General features: G+C 35.5%; 1 protein-coding gene across 1 annotated transcript; it reads right to left on the reverse strand.

The window, feature by feature from the left end:
- Positions 1-334: 334 nt before the first annotated feature.
- LOC129488298 (putative uncharacterized protein encoded by LINC00470) lies at positions 335-6,705 on the reverse strand. Its single transcript, XM_055290251.2, has 4 exons — positions 6,676-6,705; positions 6,475-6,540; positions 3,851-3,962; positions 335-408 (listed from the first exon to the last, which is right to left on the reverse strand). The coding sequence occupies exons 1-4, from the start codon at positions 6,703-6,705 to the stop codon at positions 335-337; spliced, it is 282 nt and encodes a 93-aa protein (XP_055146226.2).
- Between the last annotated feature and the right edge of the window lie 16,059 nt (positions 6,706-22,764).

Raw genomic sequence — 22,764 nt, forward strand, 5'->3', positions numbered from 1 at the left:
AAAGGATACACCTTTACCAAGAGAGAGCCAGTCTTCAGGAAACTGTCCAATGTGATATGGTAATTTAGTCTCCTAGACTTACCTTGCCAGTGATGACTATACCATAAACTTGGTAAAAATTAATTAGGAGGCTACATATAAAATTTCAGATGTTACCATTTCTCATAATTTTTAGTTTAAAAATATGGAAAATAATATAACAAGCTAAGGCAACCTAGATTTAAAAGCAATTCACCAACTAGGAGAAGATTGCAACATAAATAAAAAACACAAATAACTTTACATCAATAATGAAAACCACAAACAATGTAATAGAAAAACGAGAAAAGGACACTTATGTCAGAGGAGGAATTTCAAATAGCCAATAGCATGAAATGACAATTCCACTAGTAATTAGACAATTGCATCCTGTAACAGTAATGAGAAACTATTTTTATCTATTTACCTCAGATTAGCAAAACTCAAAAATTTGTCAGTACCAAAGTTGAACAGACAGAAATGAAAACACTCATATACTGTTGGATAATGTGAAAATTACCATCACACTTTAGAAAGTATATGGATGTACAAGAGAAAAGATTGTTAAATATAGAATTAATTTTTAAGTTTAAAATGTTGAAAACTGATACAAATCTCTATCAAGAGAGGAGTAGATAATTGTGGTATTGTTATATAATGGAATACAGTAGTTTGTTAATTTGAATAAATAAGCTCTATAGACATGTTTATATGTTTTTACTACAAATATATTTTAAAATAACATATAGCTACTCACTTATACTTTTACTGATTATAATTTTTATAAAAATTACATAAATTATTTACAAAACATTCTCTGGAGTTGGAGAGATTGGACTTTGGGGAGGAACAACGGAGATCTTTCCCTGCACTTTAAAGTAAAAATAATAAACTATTAATAGCTAATAATATAGTAAACTATTATAATCAAGGTTTATAATAAACTGCTTTGTTAGGTTTCTTTAGTCCCTAAAATTTGAACTTTCTCCTGCTTTTTAAAATTACCTTTACTTTTGGAAGAATCTAGATCACTGTGATTATTTTCTCATGTTATCATTTAACTATTTTCTCTAGCTCTTGTATTTTCTCTAGACCGGAAGTTTGGTTAAGAAGTGTATAAATTGAAGTTAATATTTAGAAAAAAAATATTTTATAGGTAATGGAGTGTGTACACCATATTGTATCATATCAGGGGACATAACATAATATAATCTAATTATTAGAGATAGTAAATTCACTCACTTTTTCAAAGAGGTAGAAGTCAAGTCTTGCCACTGTGAAGGTTCATTTTTCTCCTTTGTAATTATCAAGTAATGTGTGATGAGATACTTTGACACTATGCACATCTCCTGATGCTATGCACATATCCAGTCACTTTTCATGCAATGGTTTTTGTATCCATTTTTGAGTTTCTCCTGAGTTTGGAAGAATGACAAAATGAGTATTTTCTGATTCTATCATTCTTTCTATAAAAATGAGCTTTTCTTAGTCAATATCCCTGTAGCCATCTTTCTCTTTTTATTTAATCATTTAGAGTATTACAGCTGACTCATGCATTTGTTTAATTCAACCAATTATTGTCCTGAATGCTCAAACATTCCCAGATCTAAACAGTGGAACTGCTTCAAGCTGGTTCCATGGCTTTAAAATAATCTCATTTGTCTTTGGACATTCCTTTGCTAATACATGCAACAACATGTCCCAAGCTCACTCTGTACTTTCCTGCCTTAGATTTGGAATTAGTTTTCTCCAAGGGGCCCTAATTCCTTTTGGTTGAAAATTATTATTTAGAAAACAGAATTTGAGCACTATGTATGCTCATTGCCACTGGAGGATCATTGCTTTTAGGCCACTTTAGTGGAAAAAGCTGAGGTGTGTATGAGTGTGTATGTGTGTGCATGTGTGTGCATGTGTGTATATGCATGTGAGAGAAAGCGAGCTCATATTGTTAGTTACATACATATTTGTACCCCTTTTAATTAAAAATCTTTTATTACAATATCAATCTATTTACTTTATGTTACAATATAATAAAAGTTTCAATTGTACAGTATATATACTCAATAAGGTTTAATATTTAGTGCAATATATGCACTAACAATAAATGCACCGAATAAGGTTTAATGTTATTAAACATTAAACATACTAACATACTAAGGATAGGCAATCAGATTATTTTGCCCGTAGATTAGTTGAACTTATTCTGTTCTCTATGATTATATTATCAAGTTGATATATTGAGTTCATACATATGTCTGTATTTAATTTTAGAGTTTTCTTTTTGATTCCTTTTAATCTTAAATTTATTTTGAATATATAAAGCATTAACATTATCCAAAACTGAAAACTACATTGAGAAGAATTGCTCTCATTTCCATCCTCTCTACCTTATTCCTACCTATCCCCTAAAAGTAACAATTTTAATTAGGAGATCTGAGACACAGGAGTAAAAACTAAAAGGTTTAAAAGGAGTAATGAATTTGTTTTGACGATCTCCAACTGCTTCTTTCCTCAAGAAATTTCCTAATGGGTGCAGACGGAGACTGAGAACAAGGCTTGGCTACAGAGATCTAATGCTAGGGCACAGAGGAACCAGCGCATACTCTAGTGGTTGCACAGGTTTGTAGTGGCAATCCTGGAGACAAAAGAGAAAGGGGGGAAAATGGTAGACTTAATTAAATTAATCTTCAAACAAACTTCCAACCACATCAACCTAGCAGAAAAAAGGGTGAACTATCTCTGTTGGAAGACAACATCACTTAGATTCTCTCCTGATACTGTTTGGCTGTGTGTCCCCACCCAAATCTAATCTTGAATTGTAGCTGTCATAATTCCCATGTGTCATGAAAGGGACCTGGTGGGAAGTAATTGAATTATGGGGGCAGGTCTTTCCCATGCTGTTCTCATGATAGTAAGTCTCACAGATCTAATGGTTTTATAAAGGGGAATTCCCTTACACAAGCTCTCTCTTTTCCTGCCACCATGTAAGACGTGACTTTACTCCTCATTTGCCTTCTGCCATGATTGTGAGGCCTCCCCAGCCATGGAAAACTGTAAGCTATTTAAACCTCTTTCCTTTATAAATTATCCAGTCTGGGGTATGTCTTTATTAGCAGTGTGAGAACAGATGAATACATCTGTTTTTAATATACAATGTCCAACATTCATTGAATCTAAAGTCACCAGGGATGTGAAAGAGTCATGTCCATATGACCCATAATCAAGAAAAAAAAATAGGAAATGAAATCAGAGCCACAGTATTATTGCAGTTAACAGATAAAGACTTTAAAATAACTATGATTAATATGTTCAGTAGAATAGAGCAAACATTGGACCAAGTGGATGCAAAGAAGGAGAATTTTAAGAGTCAACTGGAACTTACTTTTCTAGGAATCAAACGAATATTCTAAAACTAAAAAGTTACTCGCTGAAAAAAGCATTCAATAGATTGGAGACAAATAAAGTTAGGAGTAGGAAACTGGAAAACAGGTGCAGTTGAAAATATACAACCTAAACCAAAGAAAAAGAAAATAAAAATAAAACTAAAAGAGTATCAGACATAAATACAATGCAGTTGAAAGATCTAACATGATATAAATATGGTTTAAAAAAGAGAAGATTGAAAGAAGTAATACATTAGGAGATAAAGACCAAACATTTTTCAAATATGAGGAAAGACATAAATCATAGATTCAATAAGCTCAGCAAACCCAAGATGAAATCTATAAAACAAAATATATAAAAACAAACCGCATTAGGGTAAGATAGCCAAAACCCAAAGATGTAGAGAAAATTTAAAAATAGGGAAAGATATATTTTCCTGGGTACTCACCCTCATCCCTAGAGGTAGCAGCTGCTCCTACTTTGCTGTTTTGGAAGTCCTTAGAATTGCCTCTTGCCTCATTAGTGGTTAGGTTAGCTAATAAATTTGTTTCTTGTTGTTGCTGTAAGAAACTACCAAAAATGTAGTGGCTTAAAAGTAACACAAATCTACTACTTTACAGTTCTGTAGGACAGAAATCCAAAATGCACTTCACTGGGCTAAAATCAATGTGTTAGCAGGCCTACATTCTATTTGGAGAATCAAGAGGAGAGCATTCCTTTGCCTTTTCCAGCTTTTAAAGGTTGCCTGCACTCCATGGCTCATGATCTCTTCTTCCATCTTCAAAGCCAGAACCATAGCATCTTCAAATCTCTGACTATGACCCTGATTTTTTTATTGCATCTCCTTCTCTGACACTGACTCTCCTGCCTCCGTCTTCCCCTTATAATGACCGTTGTGATTATACTGAGCCCATCTAGACAATCAAGACAATTTTCTCAAGATCTTTAACTTAATCATCTCTGCAACATCCTTATTGTCATAGAAAGTAACATATTAACAGGTTCCAGAGATGGAACCTGGAACAGGTTCCAGATATGAATATTTTTTTGGGGGTGTCTATAAGCCTTCCCCAGCTAACTTTTACTAGTTAATAATTTTTATATTAAATTCTTCTTGTTAAAATTATTTATGTGGTTTCTGACTTGTCCCTGATACATAGAGAAAACAAAGGATAAGATTCTAGATACCAACCTAAACATATAAGTAACTAAATGCAAACTGACTAAATACTCCAAGTAAAGTACTAAGATTCTTAGATGAGTTAACAATAACAAATAAACAAATAACAAATAAAGGTATATGCTGCTTATAAGAGGTACAAGATTTATATAAAGATAAAAAAGTTGAAATTAAAAGAACATAAAACAATAAATGTCAAAAATGTTCTACTTTAAAAAGTTGGCATAGAAATACTTTTAAAAAGATAAAAAGCAAAATATATTGCTAGAAAGTTCATAATGACACGGGGTCATTCCGCTGATTAATAATAAGAGTCACATTTTTTAAAAAGCACAATGAAACATATAACAAAGAATACCATGTAAAATAAGCCTTGATAAATTTCAAAATATTAAAATCATCTCCTTACCACAGTGGGATTAAACTAGAAATAAATAATAAAAACTACTAAGTGTTTAGAATTAAACAATACATTTATAACTAAATCCACAGATCTAAGGCAAAGTTTTATTATAAAATATTTCACACTGAATGCTAATGAAGATATAGCATACTAAAACTTGTAGGGTGCAGCTCATAATATGCTGATTAGAGAAAGGCTAACTTTAAAAAAGTGTATCAGAAAAGAAGAAACATTAAAAATTAGTGACCAAATCTTCCACCTCAAAACACTAGAAATGAAAGAGCAAATCAAAACCGAAGAAGTAGAATCAAGGAAATAGTAAAAAATAGGACCAGAAATCAATAAAATAGAAAATAGATATAAAATAGAAACAAATAATTGATTCTTAAAGATATTTACAAAATTGATAAATTCCCACAAAATTAATGAAGGAAAAAGTATAGAAACCACTAATTACCAATAACAAAATAGAAACAAAGACACTACTACAGATCTTAGAGACATTTAGCAGATTATAAGAGGACATTATGAACAAATACATGCCAATAAACATGCTAATTTGAATGAAATGAATAGTTTAATAAAACACATTATACCAAAATTTATGAAAGAAGAAATAAATGATATTTAAAGTGCAATACCAATTAAATAAGTTGAACATTATTTAAAAATCTTCTTACACCCACAAAAGTCTACACACAGTGGGCTTTAAAAGTGAATTTTTCAAAATATGTAGGAAATAATGAGTTTTGCAAAATCTTCCAGAGAGTAGAAAAAGAACAAACACTTTCCAACACTTTCTTTAAAGATAGCAGGTTCTTCTGAAATCTACTAATTTAGATGCAAAATAATAAAGAATTATTTAGCAAATAGAATGCAGTGGTATGTAAGAAGAAAATACATTACTACAAAATGGGTTTATTCCAGGAATTCAAGGATGATTTAACACTCAAGATAAATGTAATTATGAACTAACTTATGTGATTAATTCAGTAGGTACTAGAAAAGTATTTAATAATATTAACATCCTTTATGATTGAAAAAACAGTCTCAGAGGGAGACAAGATGTCTGACTAGATGCAGCCAGGAAGAACATCTCCCACTGAGAGAGCAGACCATAAAGGCCAGAATGCTCCAGGCAGATCTTTGGAAGGAAGTCCTGAGAGTGGATGCAAGGAGGAAACAGACCCTAGGCTAAAGAGACAGGAAGCTGGGAACCCTACATGGGGCTGCCAAGCACCAGGACTCATTCCTGGCCCCTAGCAGGTCCTGGGTAAAAAGTGAGTTAATAGGCAAGGAGCAGCCACCTCTCACCATGAACTTTTGGAATCCTAGCTGCAGAAGACCTCATGACCCCCACAGTCATTTTAGCTTGCAGAGGGAGCTGCTTGGACAGCTAGCATGAACAGGACTCCACTCCTTGCAGAGCCCAGAGGGTTTTGTAGTTGCAGTAGAGCATGGCCAGAAATGCCCATCCCCCAAGGCTCACCATGCTCCTCCAGATGGCTTTGGCTTCTGTTGACTGTTGGGTCTGGACAGAGTAGGGGTGTCTTACCTGTGGGATAAAGCCAGTTTAATCTGAGTGCTCCCCTGTCTGCCAACCTTTCCTGGGGTCCCTTCCTGGTGGCACCTGCTTGTAGTACAGCCTCAAATGCCCAACCCAGGTGCTTCCCAGTGGCCACTACCATACCTCTTCTGCTGGCAGACCCTGTCTAACCATCAAGGAGCTTCAGCAGATGGGCCTCCACCAATGTACACACATTCACAGTCTCCCCCACTCCTTCGATGGCACACACTTGCCCATAGCCTTTTCCCACCACTTTGATGGCATGTGTGCACTTGTGGACCTCACCAACCCAATGAAGTGCTTTTGCTGGCACCCCCAACAGGGTGTTGTTGCAGACACACCAGCAATACCTTGGCTCCTCCAGTGCAGCAGGTGCTTAACCTAGAGGGGCCAGAGAACAAAGCCATAAGCCTGGTTCCAGCTCCTCAGAGTTACAGCATGCAGGATAGGAGTGCTGAGCTGAGCCCAGATCTTCTGAAATCATCCAGAAATAAAGCCTGTTGACTGAACCCAACTTATACTGCAATCAAACCCTCAAGGGCCTCAAAGAGTATAAAAGTAAAAATCTCCATCCAAGGAACACCAACATCAAAGACTAAAGAAACAGCCCACAAAGATGAGAAAGAACTAATGCAAAAATTTTGGCAACTCAAAAAGCCAGAACAACTTCTTACCTCCAAACTTGCTCCCCAGCAATTGTTCTTAACCAGGCTGAAATGGCTGAAATGACGGACTTAGAGTTCAGAACCTAGATGGCAATGATGATCATTGAGATTCAGAAGAAAGTTGAAACCCAATCCAAGGAATTCAGTAAAATGATACAGGAGCCATTTTAAAAAAGAATAGAATTGGTCTGATAGAGCTGAAAAACTCACTACAAGAATTTCATAATACAAATAGAAGTACTAGCAGCAGACTAGATGAGGCTGAGGAAAAAATCCCAGAGCTCAAAGACTAGTTATTCAAATCAACTCAGACAAAAATTGAGAAGAATCAAAAAAATGAATAAAACATCCAAAAAACTTGGGATTATGTAAAAAGACAAAAACCTATGACTCTTTGGCACCCCTGAAAGACAAGAAGAGAAAGCAAGCAATTTGGAAAACATATTTGAGGATACTATCCATGAAATTTCTCCACTCACTAGTGAGGTCAACATTCAAATTCAGGAAATTCAAATAACCCTTTTGAGATACTATATAAGACGACCATCCCAAGACACATAGTCATCAGATTCTCCAAGATGAATATGAAAGAAAAAACATTAAAGGCAGCTAGAGAAAAGGGGTAGGTCATCTAACAAAAGAACCCCATCAGACTAACTGCGGACCTTTCAGCAGAAACTCAGCAAGCCAGAAGACATTGAGGGTTTATGTTCTGTTTAGCATCTTTAAAGAAAAGAAATTCCAACTAGGAATTTCATACTCATCCAAACTAAGCTTCATAAACAAAGGAAAAATAAAATCCTGTTCAGACAAGCAAACGCTAAGGTAATTCATGACCAAAAGACATGCCTTGCAAGAGGTCCTTAAGGGAGTGCTAAATGTGGAAATGAAAGGCCATTACCAGCCATCACAAAAACACACTAAAGTACATAGACCATTGACAGAAGAAAGCAACTACACAATCAAGTCCACATAACAACCAGCTAACAACACAATAACAGGATCAAATCCACACATATCAATAATAACCCTGAACATAAACAGGCTAAATGTCCCATTTAAATGACACAGGGTACAGTGGTAAGTTGGAAAAAGAAGTAAGACCCAACTACATGCTATCTTCAAGAGACCCATCTCACATGCAGTGATAGTCATAGGCACAGATCAAAGGGATGGAGAAAATTCTACCCAGCAAATTAAAAACAGGAAAGAACAGGGGTTGCTACTCTAATTTTAGACAAAGTAGACTCTAAACCAATGAGAAAAGGACATTGTATAATGTAAAGGGATCAATCCAACAAGAAGACTTTACTATCCTAAAAATACATGCGCCCAAAATCAGAGAACCCAGATTCATAACACAAGTTCTTAGAGATGTATGGAGAGACTCAGATAACCACAAAATAATAGAGAGAGAGTTCCAACAACCCACTGACAGCATTAGACAGATAATTGAGGCAGAAAACTAACAAGGATATTTGGGACCTAAACATGACACTTGACCCAATGGACCTAACAAACATCTACAGAGGAATTCACCCAACAATAGCAGAATATACATTGTTCTAATCTGAACATGGCACATACTCTAAAATTGACCAAATGCTCAGCCATAAAGCAATTCTTAACAAACAAAACAAAACAAAACAAAACAAAAACAAAATCACACCACCCATACTCTTGGACCACAGCACAATAAAAATAGAAATCAATGCTAAGATTTCTCAAAACCATACTATTACATGAAAATTAAACAACCTGCTAATAAATTAGTTTTGGGTAAACAATAGAAGTAACGCAGAAGTCAGGAAATTCTTGGAAACTAATGAAAATAAAGATACAAAATACCAGAATCTCTGGGACACAGCTAAAGCAGTGTTAAGAGGAAAGTTAATAGCACTAACGTCCACATCAAAACGTTAAAAAGATCCCATGTCAATATCCTAACATCACAGCTAGAGGAACCAGAGCAAACCAACCCCAAAGCTAGTAAAATAAAAGAAATAACCAAAATCAGAGCAGAACTGAATGAAATTTAGATGTAAAAAATCATACAGAAGGTCAATGAAACAAAATATTAGTTCTTTGAAAGAATAAGTGAGATTGATAGACTGCTAGCTAGACTAATGAAGAATAAGATAATATCCAAATAAACACAGTCAGAAATGACAGGGGACATTACCACTGACATCATATAAATACAAAAAACCTTCAGAGATTATTATGAACACCTCTATACACACAACATAGAAAACCTGGAAGAAATGGATAAATTTCTAGAAACATAACCTTCCAAGATTGAGCCAGGAAGAAATTGAAACTCTGAATAGACTGATAATCAGTTTCAAAATTGAATCAGTAATAAAAAGACTACCGACCAGAAAAACCCTAGACCAGATGGATTCACAGCTGAATTCTACCAGATGTATAAGGAAGAGCTGGTAACAAACCTGAACCATACTAAAACTATTCCAAAAAATTGAGGAGAAAGGACTCATCTTTAGCACATTCTATGAGGCCAGCATCATTCTGATACCCAAACCTGGCAGTAACACAATGAAAAAAAATCTTTAGGCCAATATCCTTGATGAACATAGATGCAAAAATCCTCAACAAAATGCAAGAAAACGAAATCCAGCAGCACTTCAAAAAGTTAATTCACCATGATCATTTGGGCTTTATTCTTGGGATGCAAGGTTGATTCAACATATGCATATCAATAAATGTGATTCATCACAAAAACAGAACTAAAAACAAAAACCATATGATCATTTCAATAGACACAGAAAAGGCTTTTGGTAAAATTCAACATCCCTTTATGTTAAAAACTTTCAACAAAATAGTTATCAAAGGAACATACTTTAGAATAATAAGAGTCATCTATGTCAAACCCACAGCCAATATCATACTGAATGGGCAAAAGCACTCCCCTTGAGAACTGGAACAAGACAAGGATGCCGACTTCCACCACTCTTATTCAATATAGCACTGGAATTTCTAGTCAGAGCAATCAGGCAAGAGAAAGAAATAAAAAGTATTCAACCAGGAAGAGAGGAAGTCAAACAATCTCTCTCTTTGCAGATATATAATTTTGTACCTAGAAAATCTCACAGTGTCTGTCCAAAGTTTCCTAGACTTGATAAACAACTTAAGCAAAGTTTCAGATACAAAATCAAAGTAAAAAAATCAGTAGCATATCTATATACCCATAACATCCCAAATGAGCATCAAATCAAGAACACAATCCCAGTCACAATAACCACAGAAAAAAATAAAATACCTAGGTATACAGCTAATCAGGTATGTGAAAGTTCTTTGCAATGGGGATTACAAAATGCTGTTGAAAGAAATCAGAGACAACACAAACAAATGGAAAAACATTTCATGCTCATGGATAGGAAGAATCAATGTTCATACTACCCAAAGCAATTTACAGATTTAATGCCATTCCTATCAAACTACCAATGACATTCTTTACAGAATTAGAAAAAAAACTATTGTAAAATTCATATGGAACCAAAAAAGAGCCCAAATAGCCAAAGCAATCCAAAGCAAAATGAACAGAGTCAGAGACATCACATTATCCAATTTCACACGATACTACAAGGCTACAGTAACGAAAACTGCATTGTCCTAGCACAAAAACAGACACAGCAAATGAACTGAATAGAGAATTTGGAAGTAAAGATGTATATCTACAACCATCTGAATTTCAACAAAGGCAACAATAACAAGCAATAGGGAAAAGACTTCCTATTTAACAAATGGTTCTGGCAGAACTGGCTAGCCATGTGCAGAAGAATTAAACTGGACCCCTTCCTACTGTCATATACAAAATCAACTCAAGATTGATTAAAGACTTAGATGTAAAACCTAAAACTACAAAATCTCTAGAAGAAAACCCAGGAAATACCATTCTGGATATAGGCCTTGCCGAATATTTCATGATGAAGGCTCCAGAAGCAACTGTGACAAAACTAAAATTGACAAATGGGACCTAATTAAACTAAAGAGCTTCTGCACAGCAAAAGAAACTATCAACAGAGTAAACAGGCAATCTACACAATGGGAGAAAATATTTGCAAGTTATGCATCCAACAAAGGTCTAATATCCTGAATTGATAAAGAACATAAACAAATTAACAAGCAAAAAACAAACAACCCTATTTAAAATAGACGAGGACATGAAGAGACACTTCTCAAAAGAAGACATACAAATGGTCAACAGGCATACGAAAAAAATGCTCAACATCACTAACAATTACAGAAATGCAAATCAAAACCACAACGAGATACCATTTCATACTGGTCAGAATGGCTATTACTAAAAAGTCAAAGAAACTACAGATGCTGGTGAGGCTGCAGAGAAAAAAGGAATGCTGAAACACTGTTGGTGGGAATGTAAACAGTTCAGCCACTGTGGAAAGCAGTTTGGAGATTTCTCAAAGAATCTAAAACAGAACTACCATTCGACCCAGCCATCCCATTACTGGGTATATACCAAAAGGAATAGAAATCATTCTACCATAAAGACACATAAATGTGTATGTTCATCACAACACTGTTCACAATAGCAGAACATGGAATCTGCCTAGATGCCCTTCAGTGGTGGACTGGATAAAGAATATGTGACACACACACACACATACACACGCACACAAAATGGAATACTATGCAGCCGTAAAAAAGAATGAAATCATGTTCTTTGCAGCAACATGGATGAAGCTGGAGACCATTATCCTAAGGGAAATAATGCAGGAAAAGAAAACCAAATACTGGATATTCTCACTTACAAGTGGCAGCTAAACTCTGAATACAAATGAATGCAAAGACGTTAACACCAGAGACTACTAGAGGGTGGAGGGTGGGATGAGAGTGAGTATTGAAAAACTACCTGTCGGGTATTACGCTCATTACCTGGGTGACAAAATAATGACAAGCCCCTGTGACACACTATTCACCCATTTAACAAATCTGCATGTGTACTCCGTGAATATAAAATAAAAATTGGAAAGAAAAAAGCAAATTAGGAATAGAAGAGAACTTCCTAAACTGAAAAACAGTATTTAATAATATCCTACATAAAAATTATCATAATGGCAAAACATTAAGTGCTTTTTCCCTGAGATTCACAATGAGACAAGAATTTCTGCTATTTCCACTTTTTTTTTTTTTTTTTTGCAACATCGTGCTAGTCACAAAATTTTGCAATGAGGAAAAAATGAATACAAAATTCATGAGGTTTGGATAGGAAGAAGTAAAACTCTCAGGGTTTGCCAAAAAGATAATTGTGTGCATTTAAAATTCAAAATAATCTGTAGGCAATTTAAAATTAATAAATGATTTAGCAATATCACTGGACTTAAGGTCATTATAGAAAAATTATTTAAATTTATATCCCAGCTGATATGGTTTAGATCTCTGTCCCCACTGAGGTTGGAGGTGGGCCTGATGGGAGGTGATTGGATCATGGGGGTAGAGTTCTCATGAATGATTTAGTGCCAGCCCCTCGGTGCTAGTCTTATGGAAGTGAGTGAATTATCATGAGATCTGGTTGTTTTAAAAGTGTGTAGCTTCTCTCCCACCTCCTATCTTGATCCTGCTCCTGCCATGTAAGACGTCTGCTCCCACTTTACCTTGTGTTATGAGTGAAAGCTCCCTAAGGCCACCCCAGAAGCAGATGCTGCCATGTGCTCTGTACAGCCTGCAGAACCATGAGCCAATTAAACCTCTTTTCTTTGTAAATTACCCAGTCTCAAGTATTTCTTTATAGCAGTGTGAGAATGACTAATACACCAACAAAAATTAGAAAATAATTACTTTGAGACTACTATTTACAACATGAAAAAAGATGAAATAACATGGGAAATATAACAAAAAGCCTTCATTTACAAAATATTTTTGTCTCCTTTCACTCATTTCTTTATTGAGTTTAATCAGGACTTGTTTCAAATCCTTTCTGATACTCAATTTCTGAGATGGTTAATTTCAGATTCATGTTATTCTCTCATGTGAAATTTATTTTTTAATGATATTTAATTAAACGTGAAGGGCTGTGTAATGATATTCCTCTGCTACATGTTTTGTTTGTTTGTTTGTTTTTTGAGAGAAGGTCTCACTCTATCACCCAGGCTGGAGTGCAAGTAGTGTGATCTTGGCTCACTGCAACCTCTGCCTCCCAGGTTCAAGCAATTCTGCTGCCTCAACCTCCCGAGTAGCTAGGATTACAGGCGCCGACCACCATGTCCGGCTGATTTTTTAAATATTTCTGGTAGAGACAGAGTTTCACCAAGTTGGTGGTCAGACTGCTCTTGAACTCTTGACCTCAGGTAATCTGCCCGCCTCGGCCTCCCAAAGTGCTGGGATTATAGGCGTGAGCCACAGTGCCCGGCGCATGGTTGTTTTCTATAGCCTATGTTCATCAGCTAGAAAGTTTTTATGCTTACTTTCTATTTTCTTCTAACAGTAACTTTATTTAAAACTTTTAAAAACAGCCTTATTGAGATAAAATTCTTCTACTATACTATTCACTCATTTAAGGTGTATGACTCACATTCATTTAAAGTGTATTTTCTGAGGTCGTGCAACCAATTATCACAATCTAATTTTAGAACATTTTAATCTCCCTTAAAGAGAATACTCACACCCATCAGCTGCCGCACCCCACCCCAACCCCACCCTTTTCACTCACTCCCCCATACCACTGAGAAATCACTAATATACTTTCTGTCTCCATAAATTTGCCTTTTCTGGGCATTCCATATAAATGAAATTATACAATATATATATTCTTCTGTGACTTGCTTCTTTCACTTATAATGTTTCTACATTATATTTCATTTATAATGTTACTACAACGTTCACCCATGTAGTAGCTGTATTTCATTCCTTTTAATTCCTGAATAATATCATTGTATAAATATACCACATTGTATTTCTCTTTTCATCAGTTGATAAACAATTGATTTGTTTTACTTTTTGATTGTTATGAATAATACTGTTGTTAATATTTGTGTACAAGTTTTGAGTGGACATGCATTTTTTATTTTTGTGGGCATATATCAGGGAGTGGAATTGCTGGGCACGTGATAATTCCATGTTTAACTCTTTGAAGATTTGCCACTCTGTTTTTTAAAATGGCTGTACTCTTTTACATTCACACGGCAGTGTACAAGGATTTTTCCTCATCTTCACTAACACTTATTATTGGTCTTTTAAAAAATTATCGTATTCTACTAGTGTGAAGTTGTATCTTGTGGTTTTGATTTACATTTTCCTAATGATAAACAATGTTGAGAATCTCTTCATGTGCTTATTGGCCGTTTGTATATCTTTATTTCTTTTAATGAAATGTCTCTCCATATCCTTTGGCCACTTTTAGTTTTTGTTTTTTTTTTGTCTTACTACTGAGTTGTAAGAGTTCTTTACATATTCTAACAGTTTCTTCTCAAATATATGATTTTCAAATATTTTCTCCACTTCTACGGGTTGTCCTTTAACTTTCTTGATAATATCATTTGTAGCACAAAATCTTATACTTTTGATGAAATCTAATTAAAAAATTTCTCTTTTGTTACTCTTTCTTTTGTGTTGCTGCTAAGAAAACACTGCTTAACTCAGGTCATGAAGATTTACCCAAATATTTTCCCCTAAGAGTTTTATAGTTTTGGCTCTACATTTAGGTCTTTGGTTCATTTAGAGTTAATTTTTTTGTAAGGTGTGAGATAGGAGTTTAACTTCATTTTTTTGCACATGCTTGTGCCAGCACTATTTGTTGAAAAGACTCTTCTTTCCAGTTAAGTTGTTTTGACATTTTTTGGAAAATCTGTGAATCATAAATACTTATGGACTTACGGGTTTATTTATGCACTTATGGGTTTATTTCTGGACTTTCAATTCTGTTCTATTGGTCAATTCTGTCCTTACACTAGTGTGACACTGTCTTGATTACAATAGCTTTGAGGCAAGATTCAAAATTGGGAAATGTGAGCTCCCCAACTTTGTAATTATTTTTCATAGTTATTTTGACCATTTTGGATCTTTTACATTTGCATATGAATTCTAGGATCACCTTGCCAAATTCTGCAACAAAGCCAGGTAGGATTTTGAAAGGGATTTTTGTTGAGACTGTAGATACATGTGTTGAGTATTATCATCTTAACAATATTTAGTCTTCTGATCCAGAAACATGGAATGTCTTTCGATTCGTTTAAATATTTTCTAATTTTTGTCAACAATTTTTGCAGTTTTTAATGTACAAATCTTGCACTTCTTTTGTTAACACCTCAGAAGGGTGCTGTTATAAATGAAATTGTTTTATTCACTTTATTTTCAAGTTGTTTGTTGCACCTGTATAGAAATACAATGGCTTTTTTACATTGTTATTAGATTTTGAAGCCTTGCTGAACTTGTTAGTTCTAATAGTTTTTAGTGGATTCTTCAGAATTTTATACACAAAATTATGTCATCCATGACTAGAGATAGTTCACATTTTTAAAAAAATCTAGATATCCTTTATTTCTTTTCCTTGACTAATTGCCCTCGGCAGAACCTTCATAACAATTTGAATAGAAGTGGCTAGAACAAGTGTCTTTGTCTTGGTCTTTATCTCAGGGAGAAAACATAATACATAATGGTCTCTCACCTTTGTCTGGTTTGGGTATCAGAATAATAATACTGGCCTCATTAAATGAGTTGGAACTGTTCCCTCCTGCTCTATTTTTGGATGAGTTTCTGAAGGATTAGTATACATTTTTTTTTTTTTTTGAATGTTTGGTAGAATTCATCAGTAAAGCCATCTGGTGCTGGGCTTTTCTTTGTGTGAAAATGTTAAATTACTAGTTTGATCACTTTACCTGTTGTAAATTTACTCCAATTTTTAATTTATTTTTGAGTAAGTCTCAGCAGTGAATGTCGTTGTAGAAATCTGTCCATTTTATTTATGTAAAATTTGGCATACAGTTATTCATAGTACTTATTTATAATCCTTTCTATTTCTATAAAGTTAGTGGTAATATCCCCTTTCATTCATAACTTTTGTAATTTGAGTCATCTCTCTTTTTTTCCTGGTCAACCTAGCTAACGTTTGTCATTTCTGTTTTTTTCTCCGCAAAGATCAGGTTTTGTTTATTTTTATTTTCCCTATTATATTCTATTCTCTTTTTATTAGTTTCTGCTCTAGTCTTTATGATATCCTTCCTTCTACTTGCTTTTAGTTAAATTTGGTCTTCTTTTTTTAAAAAAACTTTAAGGTGTAAACTTAGGTTATTAATTTGAAACACTTCTTCATATATAATATGGCCATTATAGGTACAAATTTTTCTCCAAGCACTGTGTTAGTTGTGCCTCATAAGTTTTGTAAGACATGTTTCCATTTCCAGTCATCTAAAAATATTTTCTAGTTTCCTTTTTGATTTCTTCTTTGACCCATTAGTTACTTAGGGTATGTGCTGTTTAATTTCCATATATTTTGAATTTCCCAAATTTTCTTCTGTTTTTGATTTCTAATTTACTTCAGGAGGTCAGAGAACATACATTGCATAACTTCACTAATTTTAGAAATATTGAAGCTTGGCGGGGTGTGATGGCTCATGCCTGTAATCCCAGCACATTGGGAAGCTGAGGTGGGTGGCTAGCTTGAGCTCAGAAGTTCAAGACCAGCCTGGGAAATATGGCAAAACCCTGTCTCTACCAAAAATATCCAAAAATTAGATGGGTTTGGCAGTGTGTGCCCGTAGTCTCAGATACTGGGAAGGTTGAGGTGGGAGGATGGCTGGAGCCCAGGTGGTGGAGGTTGCAGTGAGTGGAGTGTCACTGCACTCCAGCCTGGGCAACAAAGCCAGAATCTTACTCCCCCTTCCCCACCCTTGCAAAAAAAAAAAATTATTGAAGCTTGTATCGCCTAACATGAGTTATCCTATAGAATGTTCCATGAGAGCTTTATAATATGTGTTCTGCTGCTGTTGTACAGTATGTACTTTAGATATCTGTTATGTCCAGTTGGTTTATAATGTTCAAGTTTTTTATTTTCCTGTTGATTTTCTCCCTAGCTAGTGAATTCTTTACTAAGTGGGATATTGGGTTCTTCAACTATTATTGAATTATCTGTTTCTCCCTTCAAGTTTTTTAGCTTTTGCTTCATCTTTGAGCACTGTGTTGTATATACATTCCAAAGTTTTATCTTCCTGGTGGGTTGGCCCTTTAATAATGATGAAATGTCCTTCTTTAGTAACATTTTTAAGTTTATTTGTCTGATATTAGTATAGCCACTCCAAGTCTTTTATAGTTGTGGTTTACATGGCACATCTTTTTCCTTCCTTTTACCTTCAACTTATTTGTATCAATATATTTGTATTGGTACATAGCATATTTTTCCTTTGTTTTACTCAACTTATTTATATCAATGTATTTGTATTGGTACATGACATATAGTTGGATCTTGTTCTTTTATCTCATATGACAATCTCTGCCTTTTGATTGGATTGTTTAGTTTACTTAAGATTTATATTAACTTAACTCCAAGGAAACAGAAAAACTTTACTCCTATAGAGTCCCATTTACCCGATCCCCTTTTTGTGCTATTACTGTTATACATATTACAACTTTATATCTCACAAACCCAATGACATATTTTATGATTATCAGTTTGTATAATCTTAAATCTTTAAAGAAGCTGACAGAAGAAATAGAAGAATATATTTAAATTTTTATGTTAACCTTCATATCCAGTTCTCTTCATTTATTTAAGTAGATTTAATGTACCATCTGATGACATTTTCTTTTTTTTTTTTTGAATGTTTATAGCAGCTTTAATCGTAATTGCCAAAACCTGGGAGTAACCAAGATGTCCTCCAACAGGTGAATGAATAAACAAAACTTTGGACATTTATTTACTGCAGTTTAGAATATTATTTAGCAATACAAAGAAATGAGCTATTACCTACAAAAAACATGGAGGAAAATTAAATACATATTTGGTTTATTTTACTTAGTAATCTGAAAAGGCTACATATTGTATGATTCCAACTATCTGACATTCTGGAAAAGAAAAAACTACAACTGTGAAAAGATTAGTGGTTGCCAGGGGTTTCCGGGGGTGGTATGTGGAACAGGTGGAGCACAGAGGGTTTCTAGGGCAGTGAAACTACTTAGTATGATACTATAATGGTGGATATAAGTCATTATACATTTGTCCAAATTCATAGATTGCAGAATGCCAAGAGTGAACCCAAATGTAAACCATGGACTTTGCATGATAATGATGTGTCAATGTAGGTTAATCAGTAGTAACTAAAGTACCACTCTGGTGTGAATATTGATAGTGAGGGAGGCTATGCGTACGTGGGTGCAAGGGTTATACAGAAACTCTCTGTACTTTCCACTCAAGTTTGCTGTGAACCTAAAACTGCTCTTAAAAATAAAGTTAGGCCGGGCGCGGTGGCTCACTCCTATAATCCCAGCACTTTGGAAGGCCAAGGTGGGTGGATCACTTGAGGTCAGGAGTTTGAGACCACCTTGGCCAATATGGTGAAACCTCATCTCTACCAAAAATAAAAAAATTAGCCGGGTGTGGTGATGCACGCCTGTAATCCCAGCTACTCAGGCGGCTGGCTAAGGCAGGAGAATCGCTTGAACCCAGGAAGCAGAGGTTGAGCCGAGATCGCACCACTGCACTCCAGCCTGGGCAATAGAGCGAGACTCCGTCTCAAAATAAATAAATAAATAAATAAAGTTTAATAATCTAAAATAAAAATTAAAAAAAGTTCTTGAAAAATATTGGGTTTTTTTTTTGTTGTTGTTGTTGTTTTTGCTTTTGTTTTTGAGACAGAGTCTCACTCTGTCACCCAGGCTGGAGTGCAGTGGCACAATCTCGGCCCACTCCAACCTCCGCCTCCCGGGTTCAAGTGATTCTCGTGCCTCAGCCTCCCAAGTAGCTGGGAACACAGGCGTGTACCACCACACCCAGCTAATTCTTGTATTTTTAGTAGAGACGGGGTTTCGCCATGCCAGCCAGGCTGGTCTTGAACTCCCGACCTCAAGTGATCTGCCCTTCTCAGCCTCCCAGACATTTTCTTACTTCAATAGAACTTTGTTCCCACCCACCTCCCTTGTGCTGTTATTATCAAACATATTACATTTCTATACGGTACAGCCACAACAATGCAATTATATGTATATTTTAATAAAATTTTTAAATTAGCCAAGAGAAAAAAAGGAAAAGAAATATGCAATTATAATTTCTTTTACAATTATCTACATAATTGTACCTTGTTTAGCAATGTGAGCTAGAAATACTTACTGGTGTTCAGTATTTCTTGTAAAGCAGACCTGCTAGCAACAAATTCTCAAGGTTTTTTTTACTTGTTTGCTTGTTTTTAACTGGGAATGTATTTCACTTCCTTTTTAAAACATAATTTTAGCCTATTTTAGATTCATGGGGTATATGTGCAAGTTTGTTACATGGGTATATCTTGTAATGCTGAGGTTTGGGGTATAAATAAATGATCCTATCACACAGGTAGTGTGAAACCTACCTGTGTTTCATGGGGTATATGTGCAAGTTTGTTACATGGGTATATCTTGTAATGCTGAGGTTTGGGGTATAAATGATCCTATCACACAGCATAGTACCCGATAGGTAGTTTTTCAGATTTTACCCCCTTCTTTTGTCCTCACTCTGGTTGTCCCCAGTGTCTATTGTTTCCATCTTTATGTCCAATGTGTACTCAATGCTCAGCTTCCATTTATAAGCGAGAACATGCGGTATTTAGTTTTCTGTTCCTGTGTTAATTTGCTTAGGATAGTGGCCTCCAACTGCATCCATGTTGCTGCAAAGAACAAGATGTAATTGTTTTGTATGGCTGTGTAGTATTCGATGCTATATGTGTCCCACATTTTCTTTATCCAATCCACTGTTAAGGGGAATTTAAGCTAATTCCATGCCTTTGCTATTGTGAATTCACTCCCTTTTTTGAAAGATAGATTTGTAGAATGTTAAATTCTTGGCAAATACATTTTTATTTTCAGCTCTTTGAATATGTTGTTCTACTCCCCTTTTTTTCCGTTGAAAAGTCAGCTGTTAATCTTACTGAGGTTCATTTGTATGTGATAAATTATTTTTCTCTTTCCAGTTTCAAGGTTTTCTCTTTGTTCTTAGCTTTCAACATTTTGGTTATAATATGTCTGGATGTAGATGTTTTTGCTTTTATTTTACTTAGAACTGATTGAGCTTGTTGGATGAGTACATTAATGTGTTTCATCAAATTTGGAAAGTTTTGAGTCATTATATCTTTGATTGCCTTTTTCCGTCCCTTCCTGTCTCTCCTCTCCTTCTCGTAAATATTTTAATGTACATTTAGTGATGTTCCACATTTCTCTGAGGCTCTTTATTTTTATTCATTCTTTTTTTTCTGTTTTCTTTAGATTGAATAATCTTTACTGCTCTGTCTTCAAGTTCCATGATGCTCTCTCCTACTAGCTCAAACCTGTTTCAGGTTTCTACTAACCTAATTCCAAAGAAATAGAGAAACTTTATCCTACTAGTGAATATTTTTTATTTCATGTATTATAATTTTTCAACTCCAGAGTTTCTGTTGGGTTCTTTTTAGTACTTTCTATCTATATTCTTTATTTTATAGACATTTTATTATAACTTTCTTTAATTTTTAAAACCTTGTTTCCTTAGTTCTTTAAACACATTTGAAATAGCTTTTTTGAAGACTTTGTCTGCTCATTATACCATCTAGAATCCCTCAAAAGCAGTTTCAACTGCCTGGGTTTTTTCTTCTTTTTTTCTTTTTCTTTTTTCCCCCTCTTATTGTTTGTTTTCTTACATATGTGTTACATTTTCCTCTGTTTTCAATTTTTATCTCACATTTTTCTTGAAAACTATACATTTTAGATAATATAATGATATAAAAACTCTGGAGGCTGGGCATTGTGGCTCACGCCTGTAATCCCAGCACTTTGGAAGGCCAAGGTGGGTGGATCACCTGAGGTCAGGAGTTCGAGATCAGTCTGGCAATGTGGTGAAACCCTGTCTCTACTAAAAATACAAAAATTAGCCGGGTATGGTGGAGGGTGCCTGTAATCCCAGCTACTTGGGAGGCTGAGGCAGGATAATCGCTTGAACCCGGGAGGCGGAGGTTGTAGTGAGCCAAGGCTGTGCCATTGCACTCCAGCCTGGGTGACAAGAGTGAAACTCTGTCTCAAAAAAACAAAATAAAACAAAACAAAAAAACTTTGGGTACTAAACTCCCTCCCTGGAGGTGGTGGTTGTTTGCTTGGTCATTTGATTATTTGTTTAATGACCTGGCTGAGCTAATTCTGCAGAGCCTATTTCTCCTGCAGTGTGCTCAAATTGTTTTTTGTTGTTTTTATGTTAGCCTGGCAACCAATGGTCACTACAAGTCAGTATAAGTTATTTATTGGATGAATGTTGTGCTTAAGCTTCCTTAGCCTTTTACTACTAGACCTTTACCCTTCACCACTGGATGTGTGTATAGCTTGGAGGCTATGATCATAGTGAAAACAGTTTTGGTTTTTGTCCCATGTTCAGGTAGGCACTAGTAGCTTGGAAGTTCCCTCTCTGATTATTTCTGAGAGGGCACAGTTCTCAGCATACACACAGCCTTGCAGACTGCCAGAAGTGACTGTCGTGTTATTTTTAAGTCTAGCTTCCCAGGAGTCATACCTGTGCCAGACTAGCATATTGCTCAGTAAATGTTTGGTCATCAGAGATTGTATTTAAGAAGCTTGTGCCAGTGAGGCTTCTACCGTGTGTTGATGTGTCTGTGTATGGCTTGGGAAACGCTTTCAAGTTTGTTCTATCTTCTGTTCTGATTTCTCCAGAGCTGGGACAACCACTTAGTCGCACGGCTTTTCCAACCCTCAGAGTCGACTGTGATCCCAAGAGTGTTCTTAATTGCTGTTTCCTTGTTTCTCTCTATAAGGCATCTGGCTGCTCATCCGCTTTGCTGCATTATAGAACGACCAACTCCTCTTAATTGCTTTCCTTCAAAGTTTGTTTTGTTTTCAGCAAAGTCCTTAAACATGTACTTGTCCTCATTCTGATCCCAAAAGTTCAGTCTCTTCAGCCATAACTATAGAACTCTTTACCTTTATGATCTTCCCTTCCCCCCAGGAAGAACCCTCAAAACACTGCAGCAGATTTGGAAGTGGGGGCCTGCTTTTCCCAGAGTGACATCACTACTCTACAAGTAGGCACAGGAAGAGGTGGCAGCCCCAGCCTTCTTGGGCTACCTTTTGCAAGGTGGAACCACCAACTGCCAAGCCAGTTGTTGTGGTGGTGATTTACGGCCCAGTATTCTTGGGTAGAGCTTCTGTCCGATGAGTGGCAACTGAGCTGGGGAAGGGTAGATCTGGTCTGTTCAGTCACATATGCCTAGATAGAGCTTGTGCAATACAGATTTGACAGAGATGAAAAATGCCAGAAATCTGCCGCTTCTGATATCAACTATAGTTCCACACTGGGAGCAACAAGGTAAGAGAGCCCTTGTCTTCTGATTGCACATACAGAGTTTTCATA

This window comes from Symphalangus syndactylus, chromosome 1 (genome assembly GCF_028878055.3).
Source record: "Symphalangus syndactylus isolate Jambi chromosome 1, NHGRI_mSymSyn1-v2.1_pri, whole genome shotgun sequence".
NCBI lineage: Eukaryota > Metazoa > Chordata > Mammalia > Primates > Hylobatidae > Symphalangus > Symphalangus syndactylus.